Consider the following 22,374-nt stretch of genomic DNA (forward strand, 5'->3'; position numbering starts at 1 on the left):
TTTATATAAAAATGCTTTATTGATGCATATCAAAGACCATCCTGTAATGAGAAAAAAAAAAGGTAAGTTAATAAAGTTAAAAGGTAATTCAGGTAAGTACACCTATTCAGCCCACTTTCAACTTTGAAATAACACACACATACACACACATATATAAATATGTAAAACAAATAATTACATTTTACATTTTTAGTTTACACTTAAAAATTGCACAGAAAACAAATATTTATATTTCATTTTGTCCATCATATTTTAGTGGGTCTTAAGGTCACAGGCGTCGATTTCGGGGGGGACGGGAGGGACGCGTACCCACCAGATTTCGTCATGAGTAATTTTGTACCCACCACTTTTAACTTCCATCCATATTAATTTGACTTTTGGTTCGATTTGTTTGACCGTTTTCAGTGGTTGTGAGGAGCAATATGAGAGAGAAATTTGGTAATCATTGTCTGACCCAACAAAAAAACATTATAATATTCATTTTATTTTAGTTTCCGTGTTCGCATTTATGAGGGAAAAAACAACGTGTCAGTTCTCGGTTACAGACGGGCGCTCTGAAAGTGGCACTAAAAGACTGCTTTAAAACTTTCACAGAGACCTCAAACAGAACAGCTGCCTTTCTTTAAAGTGAATTTCGTTTTGTATTAATTATATCTTAATTTTAATCAATGTTTCATGAACCAATTGCCTGGATTTAATAAATAAGAAGTAAATATAGCAGAATCACGACATGGAGGCGCCGGCGAGTGAACTGGCGGAGTTCGTCTCATAAATGAACCGAAACTCAGCGTATAATGCACATTCATATTCACAGCGTATTTAGACACATTTAGACACAGTCATAATCATTACTTTTACTGGTTCTTTGTGGCAAGCTTTATGCGTGCGGTCGTGCGCTTGAGTGCGTAGCTAGGCTATAAGTAATTAAATTAATATAAAGGGGCGATTTGTCCACGAATGACTTAAATGAACAACTAGCCTACTAGTTGACTAGGAAAAAACTTTTAGTCGGAAGCAGCCCTTATTCCACATATTTTCGAACCAGGCAACAGGACATCTGGGTTGAGCGAGCGACCCTGCGGAATGAACGAGCAGAATATTCAGAAATGCGCTCTCCACTCACGAGCTCTGATCGGAACAAACCCGAACCTCACTGTCTGCTGGACTTGCGCAGAAACATCAAAATATAACCAGCTTTTTAAAATGGTTTTTAAAACTAAACACTATTTTAGCACAAATTATGAGCTTATTGGCGATTTTTTTATAATTATTGACAAAATTATAATGTAGTCAAAGTTTTTTTTATTTTTTATTTTTTTAAGTTTTAGGTGGGCCTGTTGAAAAGTGGGGCCGTGCCTGAGCTAGGACATCGTCTTTCAAAACATAACCTGCGCGAAAGAGAGAAAAAATGAATGCGTCATTGTACCCAGCACTTCTGAAAATGCACTTCCGAATGCGTCTCTGTCCCCAGCACATTTCAAACCAAACTGACGCCCATGCTTAAGGTACACTTTTCCTTTTATTCTGACAATATCACTTACATCCAACTTTCTGTCCAACAACTGTATTTCCTTCTCCACTTTGCGCATTTTTAAGGCTCTGTATGCCATTTCTTGCTTTCTGTTGTAGATCTCGACTTGGAGATACTTTTTGTACAGGGTCTTAACATCCTCCAAAGGTTCCTTAAAAAAAAGAAAAAAAGTGAGCATTAAAAAACATCTTCCAGCATTTTATATCACCAAATAGTACTGTTATGCCCTGCCACATACCCTTTGTTAAATATTGTATTATAAACAAATTGTACATGTTTTTTTTAATTAAGCATTTAGTATTACATATTATATTATTTATTTAATACTATGATAACTGACATCCCATAAAAAAAAAAAAAAAAAAAATCTGAGCTGCAAACTTACAGAGTCCAGTTCATCATCTGATAATATAGGTGGCGGAAGGAGGTTCAATCCATGTTCAGTCACTGAAATGATGTGATATGAATGATGTAAATTTAACTGCAGTATTGATTTAAAGAGACAAAGAAAGACAGAGGTGCGGATACCTTTGACATAAGTGCTGCAGCCAGCCACATCTCCTGGGTCAGAGCAGCAGCCGCCAACTATGTGCTCTATGATAGGACCCTCCACATCGTTCTCAGGGGCCAGCTCCTCCTCATCTATGTACTCCTCTTTTGTTGGGACTGGAAGTAGTCCCATCGTCTTTAGGGCAGCCCTTCTCTTGTTAGCTAAATTATTTGCATCTTTGAAGTTATTCAATTCAAAAACACTTCAAAACACATTGAGTATTTTATATAGACCAGGGGTTTTCAAACTGGGCCCGGGCCACAAGGGGGTGCTAGGGGTCTGCAGAAACTGTCACAGGGGGAAAAAGTGTAAAACATGTACAATATAAAGGTTTGGTTACAATTTCAATCTGGTTTCTAAAGACGGAGTAAAGATAATAAGAATAAGATGTATCTTTATTTGTAGATTTATATTGAAAGCTATAGTTTTTAAACACAGAAATTTAATCAACAAATCTGTGTTATACTGCACATGCTTTCAAGAGTAGTTTGTGAGAGTTTCTCCTCACCTTTTGCAACCCATTTGGGATTTTAAGACCTTATTACCTATATAATTATATTATAATTATATCATAGTGCAATATCTTTGAAAAAGTGTTTCTCTTCATGTTTATACACCTGACATTACTCAAATAGTGACTAAAAAAAGAGATATGCCTATGCTGACTTACACTTATCCAGATAATATTTGAGTACATTGTGAAAGCAAGTTATTTAATTTAGCAAATAACATGTTGTATTTAGAATATTATTCTTATTTTTCCACACACAGTATAGATGGGCCTTTATAGATAGGAAGGGAGTCCCTAACAAAGGGGATTATCATATTAACATGGCCCGTGGGCTGGCATCACCAAAATCGAAAAACCTACGACCTACCACTTTGAACGATGTTCTTGTATTTCGTCTTCACTTGCTGCCACGTTCGTCTCGGTCCCATAGGGTTGGATCTACAATTGAAATGTGGGCGTGACAAAGAGCAGAATGAGAGAGAAAGCAGCTGAGCTTAGACATTTGATTCATACACAAGCTGTAGTGTAGCACATGCGTCATGTTTACTGCATAACGAACTCTCCCAGACTAATTACATGTAGACTATACTTACGCATTTAATTTGACAGATATTTTTCGCCACGCATCCTGACGGACTTTTGCAGCCGCTATTGTATTCCCTTTGGTCTTTATTAAATGTTTAACTTCGTTATATCCTTCAATTAGAAGTTGCAATTCAGTCGGGCTGAAATATGCAGCACGCTGTTGTTTGGCCATGATACAGTTATGGAACTGTTCAATCTTCACACGAACGCTCAGATACCTTAATGAGTCCTCCTGAAATTAGCTAGATACTTAAATCCGAGATATGGATATGTTGGAAGAATCGGGAAAAAAGTCAATTTCAGATAGCCTATCGAGCCAGCTCAATCCGGGATATGTAAACTAATCCGGGCTTTGTTAAACCACAGTCGAAGAACAGGACCCAGAGGATTGTTTCTTGTCTAAAAACACCAGCCATATATAAATGTTTGCCCTAATGTTCAAACCAATGCACAACAATGACGTTTAAAGTTATTTACGCCGTAAGAAAAAAATGGTGGCTGCCTGAAACCATAAGCTGATTAGCTCTTGTGTATGGTTGTGTCTAAAAACGCGTGAGCTGACTATCTAGACACATAAGGTACGAGGCATTAACCACTCCAAAATGCTGTCTAGGTAGGCGGCTCACTAGGTTTCGAGACGCAGCCTATGGCGCACAGTCGTTCTCCCTCTACAGCAGAGGGCGCTACGCGGCCCGAATTAAAACAAGACTGTATGGCACTCACACGTGAAGGAGAGACGCATTTCTTTTTTTTTCCTGTCAGCTGTCCCTTTAGCGTAAGGAATGTGTAGTGGGATAATAAACAAAATTCAGTGAAAATTTTCACTTTCAGTCTTTACACCATACTGGACTAACAATTGAGATTATGGTTGAGGCGTGCTGAGATTTGAGGCCATAAACTGGACACCGTGAAGGTTAGTTCATAAATTTGAGTGGCTAGCTTACCTGCTATCGTTAGCGAGTGTGTTTTGGATTTACAACTCGAGACAGGGCATATTTTTAGTAAGACGATGAAATATGGCCTGCTTTTACTAATAAATATAAATCATTAAGAAACCAGAGGGAGTGGTTATAAGAAATTAACTTAAATTTGAGTGACTGATAATATGATTCATTGGAATTAATCAGTCGTATAATTAATAAATTAGAATTGGACGAATCAGTCATAGATTAAGTTATTTGTAAGTAAATTCATCAATAATATGAGAAAACACATCAGTAGGCTACATCAGCATATATGCATCAGGCATATAATAAATTAGAATGGGAACAATCCATCACATAATAAATTATTTGGAGTTTGATGAATAAGTCATATAACAGATTATTTGGAGTTTAGTGGCGTAATTATATGTAATTCCAATTAATCCATTAAATTCTAAATAATTTTATTATCATGTACAATAAGTTAATTGGAATTTGGATTAATCATGAATTGATTAGATGGATCAATCATACAACAAATATCAATTAGAATGAACAATCATATATGAAATGTAATTAGATGGATCAGTCATATAATAAATTAAAACAATCAATAATCTAATCTAAGTTCATTTGTAATTCGATGCATCAGTCATATAGTTATAGTAAATGATTTGGTAAAGATCATGTGCAGTCCATGATATTCTCTGACATGTGTAGATGTTCATCAGTGGCGTTTGTGTCTTCTGCAGTGGTTTTGGCTCTGGACGGGCTCATCATGTGTGCAGCAGTGAAGTATGGTTCCCGGGGCCCTGCTCTCATTCCCCGCATGAAGACTAAACATCGGATCTACTACATCACCCTCTTCTCTGTGGTCCTGCTGGGGTTGATCGCAACAGGGATGTTCCAGTTCTGGCCTCACTCCATTGAGTCCTCTGCAGAATGGAGTCTGGACCGCCGTAGTGTGCATGACGCTCCTTTGGTCAGGATACCTGTGAGCAGCCCTATTCCTGAAAGGGGTGACCTGAGCTGTCGGATGCACACTTGCTTTGATGTGTATCGCTGTGGATATAATCCCAAGAATAAAATCAAGGTGATGCGATTGAAGAAGAAACGATTGTATTAATGATTGATGTTTTTTGGGCTGTATGTCATTCCTTGATCTATTAATCGTATTTGTCCACAGGTGTACATCTATCCTCTTCAGAGATTTGTGGATGAGGTAGGGGTGCCCATCAGTAGCACTGGCCTGTCTCGAGAATACAACGACCTGCTGAGCGCCATCTCAGACAGTGATTTTTACACTGACGATGTGACTAGAGCGTGCCTGTTCATACCCTCCATTGATGTGATGAATCAGAACTCTCTGCGGATTCGTGAAACTGCTCAGGCACTGGCCATGCTGCCCAGGTACATATATTTATCCTTCATTATCTACAAATCAAACCACTTCTGCTGTACAAGGACCTCAGTTGTTCTCTATTATGGTGTCACTTCTGGATCTCTTGTGAGCTATTATTTATATAACTCTTAGATTTTAGCTTTTAGGTACTGTATTTTGAAGTCATAACTGACCGTTTCAAGCTATATATATTCAGCATGTTTATGATACTTTTTTTCAGGTGGGACAAAGGCATGAACCACCTGCTGTTTAACATGCTTCCTGGAGGACCCCCTGACTACAATACAGCTCTGGATGTGCCCAGAGACAGGTGAGATATAGGAGTAATTAATAGGCACACAAAATTGTTAAACTTGACAGGAAGTCTGAAAGTTCTCAAATCATATTGACATTATGTACTACGTAATTCAGAAGTTTGGGGTCAGTGATAGTTTTTTAATTAGATACTTTAATTAGATATTAAAGACTTTCACATTGTTAAAAATGTTCTTTTAAGCTTTCTGTTCATCAAAGGATCATGACTTTTTTTATCACTGTTACCACAAAAATATTAAGCAGCACAACTGTTTTCAACTTTGCTAATACGTGTATATTTTTAATAATAAGATATAATAATAATAATAATAATAATAATAATAATAGTAGTAACTAAGTGATAATAATAAGTGTTTCTTGAGCACCTAATCTGCATATGAATGATTATGAATAAGAATGGCTCCTGACAATTCAGCTTTGCCATCACAGGAATAAACCATATTTTAAAATAAATGAAAACAGAAAACAGTTATTTAAATTTTTGGTTAAATAAATGCAGCCTTGCTGAACATAAGAGACTTCTTTTAGGAACATAAAAAAAAATCTTACCGACCCCAAACTTTTGAACCGGTAATGTTATTTTCGAACAGTCTCTATACTCTATCTTTATACTTGATTAGGTATTATGCATATTGTGAGGACAGTGTTCAAATCCTCATTTGAGTTTATTTTTTTACTTTTCCATTCAGATCACAAACACTATTTTGTATAACTGTTTCTCGTTCTGATATTTTGGTCTCATTCTGGTATGGTGCAACCTAGGAAAGATTTGTACTCTCACATTTCATTATTCACATTGTTGTCATTTCATTTAGTTTCAGAAGCAAGTGGTGTTGAATGTGTAGCTAATAGGAAATTATTTCTTCATTAAAATCAGGCCTGAAAACACTAAACATGTCCAGATTTGAGACCAAAGACTAAAGTTATTTACATCTACTTTTGTATTTGATTTTATAATTGGGGGCCATAATTGTTCAAATTAATTCCAGTCTTTGACATAAATTCCAGAGGTCAAAAATTGTCACTGAAAACAATGGCTAACTTCTGATAGAGTTCAGATGTTATGTCTGCCAGTTGAGGGCAGTGTTGTCCTCATGATTGACCTAAGCAATGTCACCTGACTGAGAAGCAAAAAATGCTCCCATATCCTCTCTTAAATTTTGATCTCAAGATAGTTGTTCACAGAAGTTTACAACATGGCACTATTTTACCTCTGGACTAATGAGAATGGATTGATACATGGATGTCCTCAATGACATTGAACCTCAGCACTATCAGGTTGATGCCATGTTTAAGCAATCCATGTTTAAGCAATCCATGTTGGATTTAAGTATATTTTTGGTTTTGATTTCAACAATCTTGATATTGAGAGAAATGGGAATGCTTGCAATATATAATTAAAATACAACCATCCCAACAAATCCATTCACACAGATCAGTGTCACAGAACTGTCCTTTTCAGATGTAAACCCAAACTGTCATCTTTACTTTTTTACAATTACATTTCCTAATATGTATTTGTATCTACGTATGTATGATCATCCTAGTTTGTTCCTTAGATCAAGAGTTCAAAGATGCAGTGAGAGTGATCATGAAAGAGAAGAACACGCTACCGCCTAGAGCAGGCAGACAAACATAATCTCCTGGGGCCTCATTTATAACCGTTGCGTACGCACAAAACAGGCCCTGAAAGAGGCGTACGCCACTTCCGACGCATAAGTTGTGATTTATAAAAACAAACTTGACGGGAAAATTTCCGCACCTGCACGCAAACTCTGACCCATGCGTACGAACATTTTGGAGACGGAGCAGTTTGGCGACACCGATGGTGAGCTGAATGACTGACGGCAGATGAAGGAAAACCACTTTAAATCTTCATTATGAGTCCTAATCATAAATACAGTGCATGTTCACAATAATAAAATAATGATTAAAACTATGCTTTAGGCTACATCTGATATACACATTTAGATTAAATATGCCATTCTCATTAATGGAGTTAAGCACTTAAATTACATGAAATCATTACCAAGAAGTTACAAAAAGAATTTATATTATAAAAAATATAAATACTTGTTGTGGATGCAATGCTTTTGAACACTTTTCCAGTGGCATGCTGTGTTTTAATGTTTTAACTACAGCGAGGATTGCTTAGCACATGATATGGTCTGAGGAAATATTTCTGCGCAAATAATGATCAATAATGCACAATAAGGCCTATCTGTTTGTTTCCATTAAAAATATAAAGAAATTAAAGGCAAGGATAGGCTACTAAATTATTTTTAGCTATGTAATGTGACGGCACATCTGTATCTCATATTTTCCAAATGTCTTGTACCGTTAAACATGTTATCACGTGGATGAATATGCATATGCAAGTGATATGCAGATGAGGATATGCATAGTAAAACTAGGCGTTGCAAGCTCCATATATGGTTATTTCGGGGAGGAGACGCATGTGCACAATCTTCCGCTGATTGGGATTTATAAAGGGAATTCAGCGCAGGTTCTGGCGTACACGCGGTTTTATAAGTCTGAATATTTTTTTTGCGTACGCCATTTTTGCCTTTTGGGCGCACGCACACTTCTAGTAAGGATCCTACGCACAGTTTTATAAATGAGAACCCTGGTATTTACTGCAGTATAGGCCATGTTTCTCAGCCTATTACTTGGCTGATCTTTTGCTTTGGGTGGAAAAGGTGAGTTTTATGTACTAGAAAGCCCTGAAATGATGAACACTTATCTGGAGCTGTAGGGAATTTCCTGGGCTCATCCAGCTGTGCTCCATTTGGCGTGCAGCCTCATCAGAACCAGCTGCCCGTATGTGCATATGTGTGGGGTGAGATAAAAAGATGTTGTATGTTGCGTGGCGATATTTGCAGCTCTCCCTATACACTCTCTGTTCCCTCAAACAGAGAGGTGTTTGAAGTTTTATTGACTCATATAACTTGGACGCAAAGGCAACTCTGTTAAATGCTCCGGAGTGGCATGTTCGCACATTTGTTATGTAAAACCAGATTAGGGACGTGTTTCATCTTCAGCGCATTTGCAGATGCTCGCGGCGACAGAGTTGTCATCTTCATTGCATTTGTTTCACAGAGCACTGCTGGCTGGGGGAGGCTTCTCCACATGGACATACAGGCAGGGTTATGATGTCAGCATCCCCGTGTATAGCCCCTTATCTGCTGAGGTGGACCTTCCTGAAAGGCAACCAGGGTGAGATCCTGCTCATTGACATTGATCAGCCGGATTAGATTTAATGATGGAAAATGGCATCAAATAATACGCGTTTTCTCCAGGCCACGGCGGTACTTCATTCTATCATCTCAGACGGCCATCCATCGGGAATACCGTGTGGAACTGGAGAGGCTGAAGGAGGAGAATGGGGAGGCCCTGCTCCTCCTAGACAAATGCAGTAACCTCTCTCAGGGTTTGGCCTCAGTCAGAAAGCGCTGCTATAAAGGACAGGTCTACGACTACCCACAAATCTTACAGGTTGGTGTCACTGATCATCCGTTCATATTAAACATTCAATTCACTTGGAATTTTTGCATAATGAATATCCTAGAGTTTTTTTAAATAGCGCCAATTACATTGCATACATTATCAACTACTAGACTAACATCTGATTTACATTTTTTTTATAATAAATTATTAGTTAATTTTCCTGACGACGGAGAGCTTTCTGTCTCTCCATTGACAGCCTACTCAACTACCACTTTCAAGAAAGGTAGTAAAGATATCATTAGAGTAATCCATGTGACTCCAGTGATTTAACCTCAATTGTATAAATTGACGCGAGTGCTTTGTTTGAGCAAAAAAAATAAATGTACCACTTTATTTGCAAAAATGTATCTCTCTTTACACAAACAAAGCACTCACGTCGCTTCATAAAATTGAGGTTAAACCACTGGAGTCACATGGATTACTTTAATAATGTCTTTATCTCTCTGGGCCTTGACAGTGGTAGTTGAGTAGGCTGTCAATGGAGAGACAGAAAGCTCTCACTTCATTAAAAAGATCTTCATTTGTGTTCCAAAGATGAACGAAATTCTTAGGGGTTTGGAACGACATCAGGGTGAGTAATTAATGACAGAATTTTTTTGGGTCAACGAACCCTTTAAAGGGTCATGAGAAATCAATTTTTTCTTGATCTTCAACTTGTAATGTCTTTGTGCCATTAAAGCATCCTGCAAGTTTCATGAAAACATCCTCCCCATTAAAAACACTTCCTCTAGAGCAAGACTTTGATGAAAAGTTATGTATCATTGCACCATAAACCCCCACCCACTGGCACTCAGTCACTTAATGACTAACAACTGTCTAGATACTGTTTAAACTGTAAATTGCCCCCACTGGACTTCAGAAGCACACCCATGTCAGGAACAAGTGGATGGTATATATTTTTTTATTTTTAATGGTGTCTCTGAGCATGTTGTAGGATTATTTGTTTGTTCAAAGCACCAGAGTGGCTATTTTGAGTGGCTGTATATATAAAAAATTGTACAAATAAATTTTATTACCTCAAGGAATATGTTAAAATAACAAATTTGTCATGACCCCTTTAAATCTTTAACCCGTTCAGAAACGATCTTTACCACCGCAACACATTTCTCCATCAGTGTAAGCAATAGAAACAAACACTGTTCCTGTCCACCACGCTCATCTCCCGTCCAGCCCTGTCTAGACAGGAAGTATGCTTATCATCTGGGCTGGGTGCTGCAGCACATCTGGGAGACGTTCCACAGTGAGAAGGAGCGGAGGCCAAATCCCTGTGAGAGCCATCACCCCCCCTTTTCAACACAAAGCCCCTCTAGAATCTGATCCTAGCACCTTTCATTACAACCCCTTCATTTACACCACACAGCTAGATCACACTACTCTCTATGTTACAGCATCACTGAAGAGGTCTGGGGGTGTATCGTTATTAGAGATAACAAATGTATCCCCTGTGTGTTCTGTAGGAGTCATCGTTCTGTGTGGTTCTGCGTGGGGCCCGGCTCGGACAGGCCACTCTCAGTGACGTGCTGCAGGCCGGATGTGTCCCTGTCATCATGGCTGATTCTTACATTCTGCCTTTCTCTGAAGTACTGGACTGGAAAAGGTAAACACCAAAATTCCAGTGCTGTCAGTCACTTTCATCATGAATAAAGTTAATATGATACAGTTAGCTGACTTGGTAATCACTTTATGAATATCTAATGAAGAAAATCATATTAAACACTTATTTAAAGCTTCTGAAAATCATGAGCTAACACTGAATATGTAATGTTTAGCAGATCAGACGTTCATCAACATTCAGATATGGAAATATGACAAACACAAGCACACGCACAACAAACAAAGCAAACAAAAGACATGCCGCTATCTTTGTCTTTTGTTTGCTTTGTTTGTTGTGCATATGCTTGTGTTTGTAATATTTCAATATCTGAACTAGTCCTGGTTATGTGTTTTCATACACGGTAATATTGACTTGGTCACATGAAAATCAAGCGCATGGAATACAGTGTCATTTGTGTGTGTGTACTTGCAGGGCATCCGTTGTCATTCCAGAAGAAAAGTTGCCTGAGATGTACACTATTTTGAAGAGCATTCCTCACAGACAGGTGGAGGAGATGCAGAGACAGGTAAGAATGCTATTACAGCATTGTATTCACGGTCCGAATGTGAATTCATTTGTTGTGTTTAATGGGTAATTTTCAGTATTGAGTCAGTCCAAGGACTGAAAATTAAAGCGAAGACACTTTTTGTACTATTCACTCTTGTCCTTTACTGCAAAATTTTGAGCAGAAGTACAAAACACACTTGGAGCTATTTGTGAAAAACGGTCCAATAACCCTCAACCCGGTGTGACAGTTGCTAAACAGTACCAAATGCTGTCAGAACTGATGGCAGAGTTCAATAACAGCTGAGTCATTCTCAGACTAAATGCAACCAACCCTCTCAGGTTTAATACAGGGTGAAGGCAAGGTTAAAGGAGTCACAACCTCTCTTATTCTCCACTACATTCTTTCTTCCTTTCAATGGAGTGCTAGCTCCACTATGAAAATAAATGTTAGACAGGTGGGTTAATGCCAAAAACAATATTCCTTTAAGTGTATGCTTCTGATTCTCTGAAGATGAAATTTCTCTCGCCATATTAAATCATGATGAAAGCTAATTTTAAGTATTAGTGATGTATCTTTATCCAAACAAATTGTTAACCGCACACTTTTGCTTTAATTTTTTCCCTTCAGCTTTTTCAGCTGTACACTTATATTAAAGTGGCTAAACCACATGGAATACATGTAAAGAGATATTTTATTAAAGAGAAACCACTACAGAGTGGTTTAGAGTAATTATATGTTGCCATGTAGAATACTATAAGTTAGCCATAATTATCCATTGGCTTCTTCAATCTCAAGTTCTTCATCTCGATGTTGAATATTTTGTGTGAGGAGAATGTTGTAGTTTAGTTCCACAGGTTTCTGGGTGGTGTTAAGACTTGGTGTGCAGAAACACAACTTGTGCTGGAAATATGACATGGCACGAAGCCAGTGAGATATCAGCCCACACTTGAACACATCTTGATCCACTCCTTTCTTACTAGCCTATACCACCTCCAGACAGTAGAGCGATTGAATGGCTGCCATTGTACAAAAGAACCGGGTCTTGATATATACCTTACTTGGATTTAACAAAAAAACATAAAAAATCCTACTACTTTGTTCTTGATCTTGCCAGAAAACATCCCCCTTGAACTTTCAGGGTCGGACTGCATAAAATGCAGAAGTAATGTAGACAGTTGTGAGGATTGGAATAGGTGTAGTGTAGCTTCTCTGCATTTTGACCAATAGAGGGGGCAGCCATCTACTGTACTTCATGGTGTGATCTCCAAGTCTTCCAGCCTCCAGTTTGTGTGCATGTTTTACTCAGCGCTTATTACTTTTGCCTAATGGTTATTTAGTATAATCAGCACATAGAATGATGTTATTTGTTATATTGGCAGTGATTTAGGACAAAATAATGCACTAAACTACTCTGACAGTCTTTGCTGTGCGGCACCACTGCTGAATCTATAGCATGAAATTTACAGCGGGACCAGTTTAGTCAGATTCCCAGAACAAATGATGCTGAGCTGGTTCTTTAGTGAATAAAAAAACAAAACAAACATGCACTGCAACCTGTGTAGTCCAACTGATTCTCCATAATGAATGACTCTTATAATATGAACCTATTCTTCCTAGTGAGTCAAAACAATGATGTGTAAGCTCTGTTATCCAACAGTTTCCAGAACTAATGTTTTTTTTTTTCTTCTTTTTGCTGAATATCAACTTTCCAGTGGAATCAGTAAAGTCAAGGCTATTCCTAAACTAATGACTCATGAGCTGAATTTATTTTTAAACCATGTATATGAACTTTTTTTGCGTTAAGGCTTGTGAGACATAAAGCAGTGTAGTGACTGGCTGGTTGTTCATATGACATTGTGTAGTCAAAGATACTTTATACCAATAGTGTCAATATTATTAAATAAATTAAATGTTACATATTTTTTTGTTTGTGTATTATAATTTTAATACAGTTAAGGCCAATTTGTGTATTGCTTGTATGCCACCTTTGAACTTTGTTGTTTAAAGTTTATGTAATTTTATTTTATTTGGCAATAGAATTGCATTTCTTTTTTCTAAATATTTTTTCCTTAAAAGCACTAAAGGAATAGTTTTTGGAACCAGAGTCATTGAGATAAATTGGAACCGGAATCATTCAATTCTTTATGATTCCGATCCGCAGTTATTATGGCAACAGTTAGCCTGTGTTTTATATAGAACAGTGTCCTATAAAAGCACAGAGGAAGGAATGTTTCTTGTATGTTCAAGAGTGTATTGTATGAAGAACCTTAAGTGTGTGAGAAGAGCAGCCAATGTTTTCTCCTCTCATGAGAATCCGTCTCTTCCCTCCTCATAAAAATTCTTGCAAGCGTTCAAACGGGGCGGGTTCAGCACTTGGGGGGTGCGGTTTTCTCTCTGCCTTCTCCTGGTCGGAAAGGAAACTTTCATCACGAGCTGATTTATGGGCGGCTGCGCTCCCCTTGGGATCAGAAAGTCTTTTTGAATCCTCTTCCCCTCTCCATAAAAAAGAAAAGCTGTTTTTGTGTAGTTGTATTTCTTTAAGGTTTAAGGGCCAGGCCCTTGGGGGCCGGTGGAAGGGGGAGTGACAGCGCTCTTCTAATGTGCTGAACTGAGTTCTGGGCTGGGAAAATGACAACAAACACACCAACCAATGAAGTGATGAGCAGCTAAAGACCCTCAGAAGCAATTAAATAAATAGCCTTGCTGCAGTGATTTTAGTTCACTTAAGTGAGAATAACTGGAATGGTCTGGGTTCTCTTTTTTTAATGTTTCGCAAACCTGTTTCATCAATTCCTTTTTAAAAGAAGGACCATTAGAGCGCTGAGGTTGTTCAGTAATTGGCCCAGGAAAGTGTATTGAGAAAAAAAAGAAAGAAAGAATAATGGCTTTCCTATTCACCCTGGTCTCATTTGACTCTTTGTAGTTGGACCTAATCTGACACTGTTTGCGGTCAGGCCAGGTAATGAGGCTGCCCCCAGCCTGCACTTGGTTGGGCCTGTTAAAGAGAACCGGGTCAAACGGGACCAGGAAGGGTGGAGCCGGGTCACTGCGGCATGGCGCCTCCTAGCAGGAGATAGCACTGTTTTATGGGTAATTAACTCTTATGTGCTCCTCGCCCTCTCTGCTGGAACCTTGGGTTTGTTAATGGATCAGCAGCGGTGGGCAAAGAGTGTGTGTTCTTGTATTGACAGATTATTTAAATTAATAATTTTAAATAGATATTTTCTATTTAAAGACCAGGGTTTAATTGTTAAAGGTTTAAGTTGGATTGAATTTATGCAAGCTGCCAGACTTTTGTGGTAACTAGTAAAAGTATGGGCTATTTTATTCTCTAATGGTACTATGGAAATTATTTCTTATTTTAGTTAATATGTACAGTACTGTTCAAAAGTTTGGGTCGGTAAGGTTTTTAAAAATGTATTAAAGTCTCCTATCCTCAAGGCTGAATTTATTGTTAGAAATACATTAAAAACAGTAATATTCTGAAATATTATTACAATTTAAAATATCTTTTCTATATTATATTTTAACGGTTTGTTTATTCTCATGATGGCAAAGCTGAATTTTCAGCATCATTACTCCAGGTTTCGTTGTAACATGATCCTTCAGAAATCATTCTAATATGCTGATTTGGTGCTTAAGAAACATTTTGTTATCTTCATCAAACAGGTTTTGGGGAATCCCTGATAAATGTCATCTTTTTTTTTTTTTTTTTTAGGATTCTTTGACTAGAAAGTTGGTTCTAAAATATTTTAAATATCTTCGCCAATGTAAAATTTGTTACTGTCACTTTAATCAATTTAATTCAGCATTTCTTCATGTACAAGAGTACTATCCTTTTTTCTGTATCACATTGGCATTATAGCAGCATGGCAAATGTGATTACATTGCAGCATGTCCCTGTGCTGGTGTGGAGTAAAATGACCTGACCTCTGCTCTTAAACTTTAGCTGCCGTCTCAGTGCCACTTGAGTGGAAAAGTTAAAAGACTGATAGTCTAAAGGGCTCATAACCACCTGGAATGGTCCCTGCAGTCATGTCACCAGTGTTTTAATGGGCTGTTTTGCCTTTGAAAGTGTGTAGGGGTCATAAAGGCATGAGCAGGATGGTGGGAGTAAAGGGATATGAGAGGCCTTATCTTTTGCCTTTGGTTTGTATCTTTCACATGGTTTTTGTGTGCGTATATATTTCTGTTTATCAGTTTGTCTGTGCTTTGCTGCTCTTCCCACAAATATTTGAATGCCATGCCATTTATTATTTCCTAGGCCCGCTGGTTCTGGGACGCCTACTTCAGCTCCATGAAGGCTATTGGCATGACGACTCTCCAGATAATTAATGATCGCATCTACCCATATGCAGCTCGTACCTACGAAGAGTGGAACAATCCTCCTGTAGTTGTAAGTAACATTTTTGCTATTTAAAAAAAAATTCACAATGTATAATGGATTTTAAATGTAAAATTAGTTTTTCCAAACAGGCCACATGCCTGTTACATAGAGAGTTACATAGATCAGATTGAAGACTGTTCTAAGTAATAGTGTAATTTTTTTAATATATATATATATATAATCTACAGTAATTACTACCAGGTCTTTATTGGTGACTTTTTTGCTGTTTGAATAATACAATTCAACTTGCTCTAACAACAAAAAAAAGCAGGACTATATTTTGTTGTAGATGTAAAGTAGTTAATTGAGATGCATTTAGTTTTAAAATCTTGTCCCTCATGTTTTCATTACACATATTTAGACTGTGTAAATAGGCCTTTACCCCAAGCAAAGTGTTAAATCGGTATCAAATATATATATTTTTTTCCAGTCCTTGTGCTTTTATAGGCACCGATTCCTGTGGTGTGTAAGGACATTCTATGTTTTTGCGTAAAATTGTCAATGTTCTTCTCTAAGCCGAATTTAAAGCCTAAATTGTAGGTTAGATAAAGATATGGATAAGTGAGAGAGAGTGCTTGCAAAAAAAAAGAAAAAAAAAGGAGTGGGCCTGTACTTTTCAGCTTCGTGTCATTTCACATGGCTTCACGCTAGTAGTGGCAACAGACAACTTTCTAAAGACAACATCAACATTGCACATTGGTGTGAGCTTCAGATTAGTGTCGCATCACGTGAAGGACACTTGTCTGTCTGTCAGTCAGTCCTCTATCTAGCACAATTCCCAGCTTGTAACTTGCGGTGTGCCGAAAAACAAACATCTCTCTGATTTTGTACACAGTCATAACTTAGACCAGAAATGAGAGAAGCGTGGAGTTCATTAGGGGTTTCGTTCGTTGTTGTTGTTGTTGTTGTTGTTCTTCACTAGTTCTCACCAGTTCTCATAGTCTCACTTCCATTCAGATCAGATGGAGGGATCCAGATTCCAGACCCCCAGGAGGCTAATAGTCCTGTCTGTGTATTTTGACTGCTAGCATTACGGGAAATCTTAAATACTTTCTGAATGTTCAGTAAAACATGCTGAGCAGAATCGGAGCAGTACATAAATCGAGAGCATTTCTTGTTCTGCTTCCCTATATCCACCGGGACCTAATTGAAAGCACATTTCTTCAGCTCTGCCTTAGGAGACGTCATCAGGACAGGCAGCTTTTTGTGCTTGACTTCTGAGGGAACTCGCATTCAGCCTCTGCTAACCAAAGAATGCTTTATGTTCAATCATACGTTTATTATCTGTGAAGAATTCTTAACATCAACCGTTTTCGGGATGCCAGATTGAATTTTTAAATGCTGAAATAACTGGAAAGGTTAATAGTGCTGAAAAAATAAGCTCGGATTTCATATGTGTGATTTGTAAATGTACATCTTATCATGTGCCCCAATGATATACATTTCTCATCCTATTTTTTCCTTGCTTTGAAAAGAGTGCAGGCACTGTTTATCTATTTGAGGGACAAAAACTAAAGAAACGTGACTGCTGCTGCCTGTTCTCGACAGTTCGAATCTGCAGAAAGCCGCTGCCACTTAGAATGCAGCTCTTATTTTAGCCAAGTCTCTGTGATGTTAGCGATCGCTGCCCATCAGCTTCAATGAGAATCTGGAGGTAAATGTTCTGCGCACTGAGCCTTTGCAATTGAACAGGCGTCCATGCTTTCATCTGGGTTCCATTTTCGACTAATCCCAAAGCTGTACTAGTATGATCCCAGCTGCAAGACTTGCCAATCCCCTTCGGCCCACATGAAACGGCCTGCAATCCCTCACCGTCACTCGAGCCGCCTGTAACCTCCTCTTCACGTATGACAAAAGAATACTGTTGCCCAATAACAAGCTCTTCATGAGTAATTGTACCTAAACCCACACACTTTCATATCCAAGATGATAATAGCGGCTTTGTCTTTAGGGGGTGAAATTCCTCTTCGTACCATGTATTTCGAAGTGTAAATGAAGAGATTCAAATGGGACTTTTGGCATGGAATTTCAGACTTTGGAGAGTCTGGCTGGCTTTGGTTTGAGCAAATCTGCATTTACAGAAACAAGCCAAAAGTTGAGAACCCGGTCATTTACGGCTTGTTCCAAATAGCAGGTGAACGCTGACTAACCGCAAGCAAATATTCTGGCATTGACTGTCGGAATAAAAAATTAGTCTTGTTTTCCTGCTTATTTACTTTAACAAATCACAAAGACTTGACATACGCCGAACCGCACTGGAGCCTGCCCAATTAGATCAGAGCGTTTTGACCGAGCTAATATACACCACACCCCAGTGTTCTTCTTTATTCTTCTTACCACTTATATGTCATAGTGGTACTTTAATTATTTCCCCTCTGCTTTTGGTGTCCGTGTCAGGCACCTCAAAGAAATTTCCATTGGCATATAAAGTTTGTTTTTTATTAGCAGGATGGTTGACTGATGTTGTATGAAGGACGGCTGTGTCCATGGTGACAGACCGTGGCGGACGCTGCGAGGGAGCTGGTTAACCACCACTCTCTATTTGCGGGCACCTTCAGCAGCTGCTGTATGGGAGGGTGAAATGGGCCCACAGCCTTGCTGTAGGCTGTCAGTCCCATAGAATCTCTTCTTGCGGGTCGCATTTTGTGAGCCATTTGAGTTTTTAATCAAATTCACGTTTTGATTAAAGGAAGTGTTATTAGTACTGTTATGAGGAAAATTTAAGTCAACTGTTCAATGAAGGCCTCACTACAATAGTGAGAATTTTACATAGACGAATTTAAAGATTTAGGATTTTTATTTAATTTATTCGGTTCTTTCTCTCTTGGAAGAAATAAAAACCTATTTGGATTTGGCCAAAAAGATGCAAATAATCTTCAAATGTTGAAGTCCAATGCTGAATTTCCCTTATTCAATTTATATTTTTCAAAAACTCACTAATGCATGAGTCTTCCTATTAAAAGTGAAGCAGTCTTTTTTTTTTTTTTTGTTGCTGGAGTTGCATCAAGCTTTTTGTTATTTGTCGCTTTGTTTTGTGTCTCTTCTCCACTGACAAAGTAGAAGAGACCATGAAACGGCAAAGAAAGTCTGCGTACTCGGTCTGTGTTCAGTCCTTATTCTTGAGGCCAATAAACAGCAGTCTTCGTGACCGCATCAGAGGCCCTTTAAGCACTCGCAATATTTACTTTACAGCGTCACTTGATCTGGGCTCCAGTCCGTGCATCTTTGGGAGTTTACAGGCTGTTTTAAAGCGGGCCAGGAAGATGAGCCAAGCCCCACACTGGCAGGAGACAGCCACTGACGCCGATAGCGTCCCAGCACCCCTGCTTCACCCCGGTCCTGCCAGGACTCATCTGCACCCCTGCTGCAGCAGAGTTCACTGGAGTGCAGTCATAAAATTCTACTCTCGACAAAACGGCTCAGGATAAATGGCAACATAAGAGATCCAAATTAGAATCGGAATTGTGCTCATTAATAGGTGTATCACTTTACATTAGAACTTGAGCTTGCTTTGGTGGTGGTCTAATGGATTAACAGCCACTGTAAACTAGTTTTATACATACATAAACTGCTGAAGAAGCATACGGAAAAAAGCAGGAATTGATATAAAATACAAATATGAGACCGAATACAGTTACCAAGTTTAGATCTTATATCTGACCATTTTACAGCTCATGGCTTGAGTATTTCCATAATTCAGAATATAATGAATTAATGAGGGATTTTTGCGTCTGAGAAATAATGTCTGTAATAGAGATCTCTCTTTTGGAGCTGTGTAAATCTAGTTCATCAGTAATAGACAACTAATGTTGATGGTCTCTTGATAAGTTTAACTTAATGAGGTTTTGTTGACTACACCTAACGGTAATGACAATTGCTGTTCTATAAATGTTTTGCACATGTATTAAGTTCTCAGTTTCTATACTTATTGTGTAGGAAGAGAAATCTCAAGAGCGTTTATGTTTTGACCAAGCTTCAGAGGATACCATATGTTTGCATTTTATTTTAAGAAGAACACCAGGAAGTTTAACATTCTAATCAAATTCAGATACATAACAGTTAACAGGAAAAGGATGGATGGATGCCATGGAATGACAAAGAGCCAGAGGCAAGGAAGTATTTAATTTAGCTCTTAATATCTGACCAAAGTGTATTGGATCTTCACATTGTCGTCTTCTGCTCTCCGCCAGATTTCATTCAGGTCAGCTAAGGAAAACATGTCTCTGAATCCATCCACTTTTTGAAATTTAGTCTACCAGAAGGAATGTAGCACCTATGCACACAAAGCCTTTAGTGGATTGAACTGCGATAGGAGTTTTACAGGACTGTCATGATAGAGATGCTTTATTGGGTAGCTTCAAGTCCTAGGTTATAGAGTAAAACTCTGACTGAAAGTGCTTAATCTTTTTATTTTTTGCCAAAGACTGAAGGAGAAGGTTTAGACGAATACTTTGGCGCAATGAAAGGTCATGGCATGCTGCTCCAGCTGTTTGTTAACTCTGCTCTAAACTTTGTTGGTTGTGCGCTCGACATTCCATGCCACTTTTAATCGCCTACCCACCACTGCTGGTTATTAGCATTCTCAGTAATCTTTAAATTTTATAGCCCATGCGTGTTTCCAAATAAAGCCATGTTTTGGCTGAGGCTGCTGATTATCTTACTGCACTTCAAGTCATTAAAAAAGGCATGGAAAGTGCTTGCATTTATTGTAAAGATAAGAAAACTGGTACATTGAATTGAGTTTCCCACTGATTTATTTAAATTGGTTGTGTTTTTTTTTCCCACAGAAATGGTCAAGTGTGAACAGCCCACTTTTCCTTCCTCTCATACCACCACGCTCTCCTGGGTTCACGGCTGTGGTGTTGACATATGATCGAATCGAAAGCCTCTTTAGGGTCATCACTGAGATCTCCAAGGTGCCAAGCTTGGCCAAACTGTTGGTGGTGTGGAACAACCAGAACAAGAGCCCCCCTGAAGGTTAGTGTCATGATGGGGTAAAATGTAATGTAATGTTAATTCACTGAAAATAGAGACATATTTCAATCTCTGCTTTTATGTTATAAAATAGAAATATTATTAGGGACCTTTTAGTCACTATTTGTAAATGTTTTAACTAATCCCTTTTTCTTTTTGTTATGTTTTGATGAATTGTATGCGTGCAGTGATGTCTGTGTGTTTGGATGTCCTCCAGCAGATTGTTGTACTCCTGCCAGGCTGTTGTAAATTAGAAATTGTTCTTAAGTGACTTGTCTCGTTGAATAAAGGTTAAAAAATAAAAAACAAACAATGTGGTAGCCCATATTGGCAGAGACATTGCTAATGTCCCCTATTTTTACTACTTTTTGCCATTATGTAATACTTACTTAAGTTAATCTTTAGAACACTCATAACATAACATTGTTATACGTAATCTTTAGCAAATATAAACATTTATATCCCTTTTTCATACTGTATATACAAATATTTTGAATGCCTAAATTCACTTTCAGCATTTAAAATGATTGATTTTAGTTTGTAGTGTTGATATTTCTTTTAGACAATATAGAACATAGAAACAATACAGCATTTTAATATCATATATTTATTTATTGGCCATAGCATGAGGACAATTATTGAAATTAATATTATAATTGATATCTGCCAGAACTTTAATATCAGTGCCATACACTGTCAGGCTAATACAACATATTTTGTTATATTAATATATTATTTATTTTAGTAATTATTTTATTTGAAAAGAGATAACTAAATCTACACGGCTGTACTGACAGCTTTAGTTGTTAAAGAACGTGACTCCAGAATGAAATGCTGTCGTGTGGCTCTCACAAAAGACATGAAACCCCTGATATGGAACAGATGAATGATAAGCTAGTGAGTTGCCAAATTGTGTTCCTCTTGAGGTTGGAGAATTGAAAGCATGATGTGCCTTGGTCTGGTTCCAGACCTCTCTGGTTTATCTTCAAGATATGGAGTGAGAACCCAAGCGTTTGGTCCATCCACTGGCATATAGCTGCACGTGAGGAGACAGCATAAATTTGGCTTTTCTCATCGACTGTCTACAAGCTGTTGATGTCTATGAGTCCTCTTACTCCAGACTAGATGAATTAAGTGTATTTTAATTCATTTTGATATATGGCCTGTTTTCACCAGACGTCCACCCTTAAACTTTATTGTCAAACCGAAAGGATCATTTCAATAACGGTCTTCCTTTTCTACAGCTGTGGTCAAATTTATGGCCCATTAGACATGTCAAAATAAGCTGATATTAGTAGTTATTTATTGTGGCTCTGCCTCTAATGATACTGCTTAACAAGGCGATTAGGTATGCGTTCATTTATGAAGTCCCTGAGAAAAAAAGAGGAATGGGGAATTAAATATATCCTCTCCATAGATTTGAGTAATGCCATTATGAAGGGAAATACTTTGAAGTAGACTAATGGTTCTGTGTTGCCTTTGATTAGAGGCGTCGGTGGAGCCGGGCTCAAGCTTTGTGACCCATTAGAATTAATAAGGTCTGTTCACGGGTCAACCTGAGGCTCAGGACCTGATGAGGATGGATTT

At 38.1% G+C, this 22,374-nt stretch overlaps 2 protein-coding genes across 4 annotated transcripts in view; one reads left to right on the forward strand and one right to left on the reverse strand.

Annotated features, from left to right (window-relative positions):
* LOC311288076 (uncharacterized protein) lies at positions 1-4,222 on the reverse strand. 3 transcript variants are annotated; one of them, XM_084405305.1, is made up of 6 exons: positions 3,186-3,709; positions 2,960-3,030; positions 2,060-2,242; positions 1,917-1,978; positions 1,542-1,682; positions 1-41 (listed from the first exon to the last, which is right to left on the reverse strand). In XM_084405305.1, exons 1-6 carry the CDS (start codon positions 3,347-3,349, stop codon positions 30-32), a joined length of 633 nt encoding a protein of 210 aa, XP_084261431.1. In that variant the 5' UTR covers positions 3,350-3,709; the 3' UTR covers positions 1-29. The 3 variants fall into 3 exon arrangements, with proteins under 3 accessions (XP_084261431.1, XP_084261432.1, XP_084261430.1); XM_084405306.1 differs by lacking the exons at positions 1-41; positions 3,186-3,709 and adding an exon at positions 4,122-4,222 and having other exon boundaries at positions 1,250-1,682; XM_084405304.1 differs by lacking the exon at positions 1-41 and having other exon boundaries at positions 1,250-1,682.
* Positions 3,890-22,374, forward strand: part of ext2 (exostosin glycosyltransferase 2) — a 25,522-nt gene continuing 7,037 nt past the window's right edge. Inside the window, exons 1-10 of the mRNA XM_084405302.1 lie at positions 3,890-4,090; positions 4,853-5,193; positions 5,287-5,510; positions 5,723-5,812; positions 8,917-9,033; positions 9,117-9,312; positions 10,782-10,921; positions 11,351-11,444; positions 15,691-15,822; positions 20,601-20,790. Of these exons, the coding sequence (XP_084261428.1) occupies positions 4,879-5,193; positions 5,287-5,510; positions 5,723-5,812; positions 8,917-9,033; positions 9,117-9,312; positions 10,782-10,921; positions 11,351-11,444; positions 15,691-15,822; positions 20,601-20,790 (1,498 nt within the window). The 5' untranslated portion in view covers positions 3,890-4,090; positions 4,853-4,878. The remainder of the gene's footprint in view (positions 4,091-4,852; positions 5,194-5,286; positions 5,511-5,722; positions 5,813-8,916; positions 9,034-9,116; positions 9,313-10,781; positions 10,922-11,350; positions 11,445-15,690; positions 15,823-20,600; positions 20,791-22,374) is intronic.

Source organism: Rutilus rutilus (assembly GCF_951802725.1).
Source record: "Rutilus rutilus genome assembly, chromosome: 3".
In the NCBI taxonomy this organism is placed as follows: Eukaryota; Metazoa; Chordata; class Actinopteri; order Cypriniformes; family Leuciscidae; genus Rutilus; species Rutilus rutilus.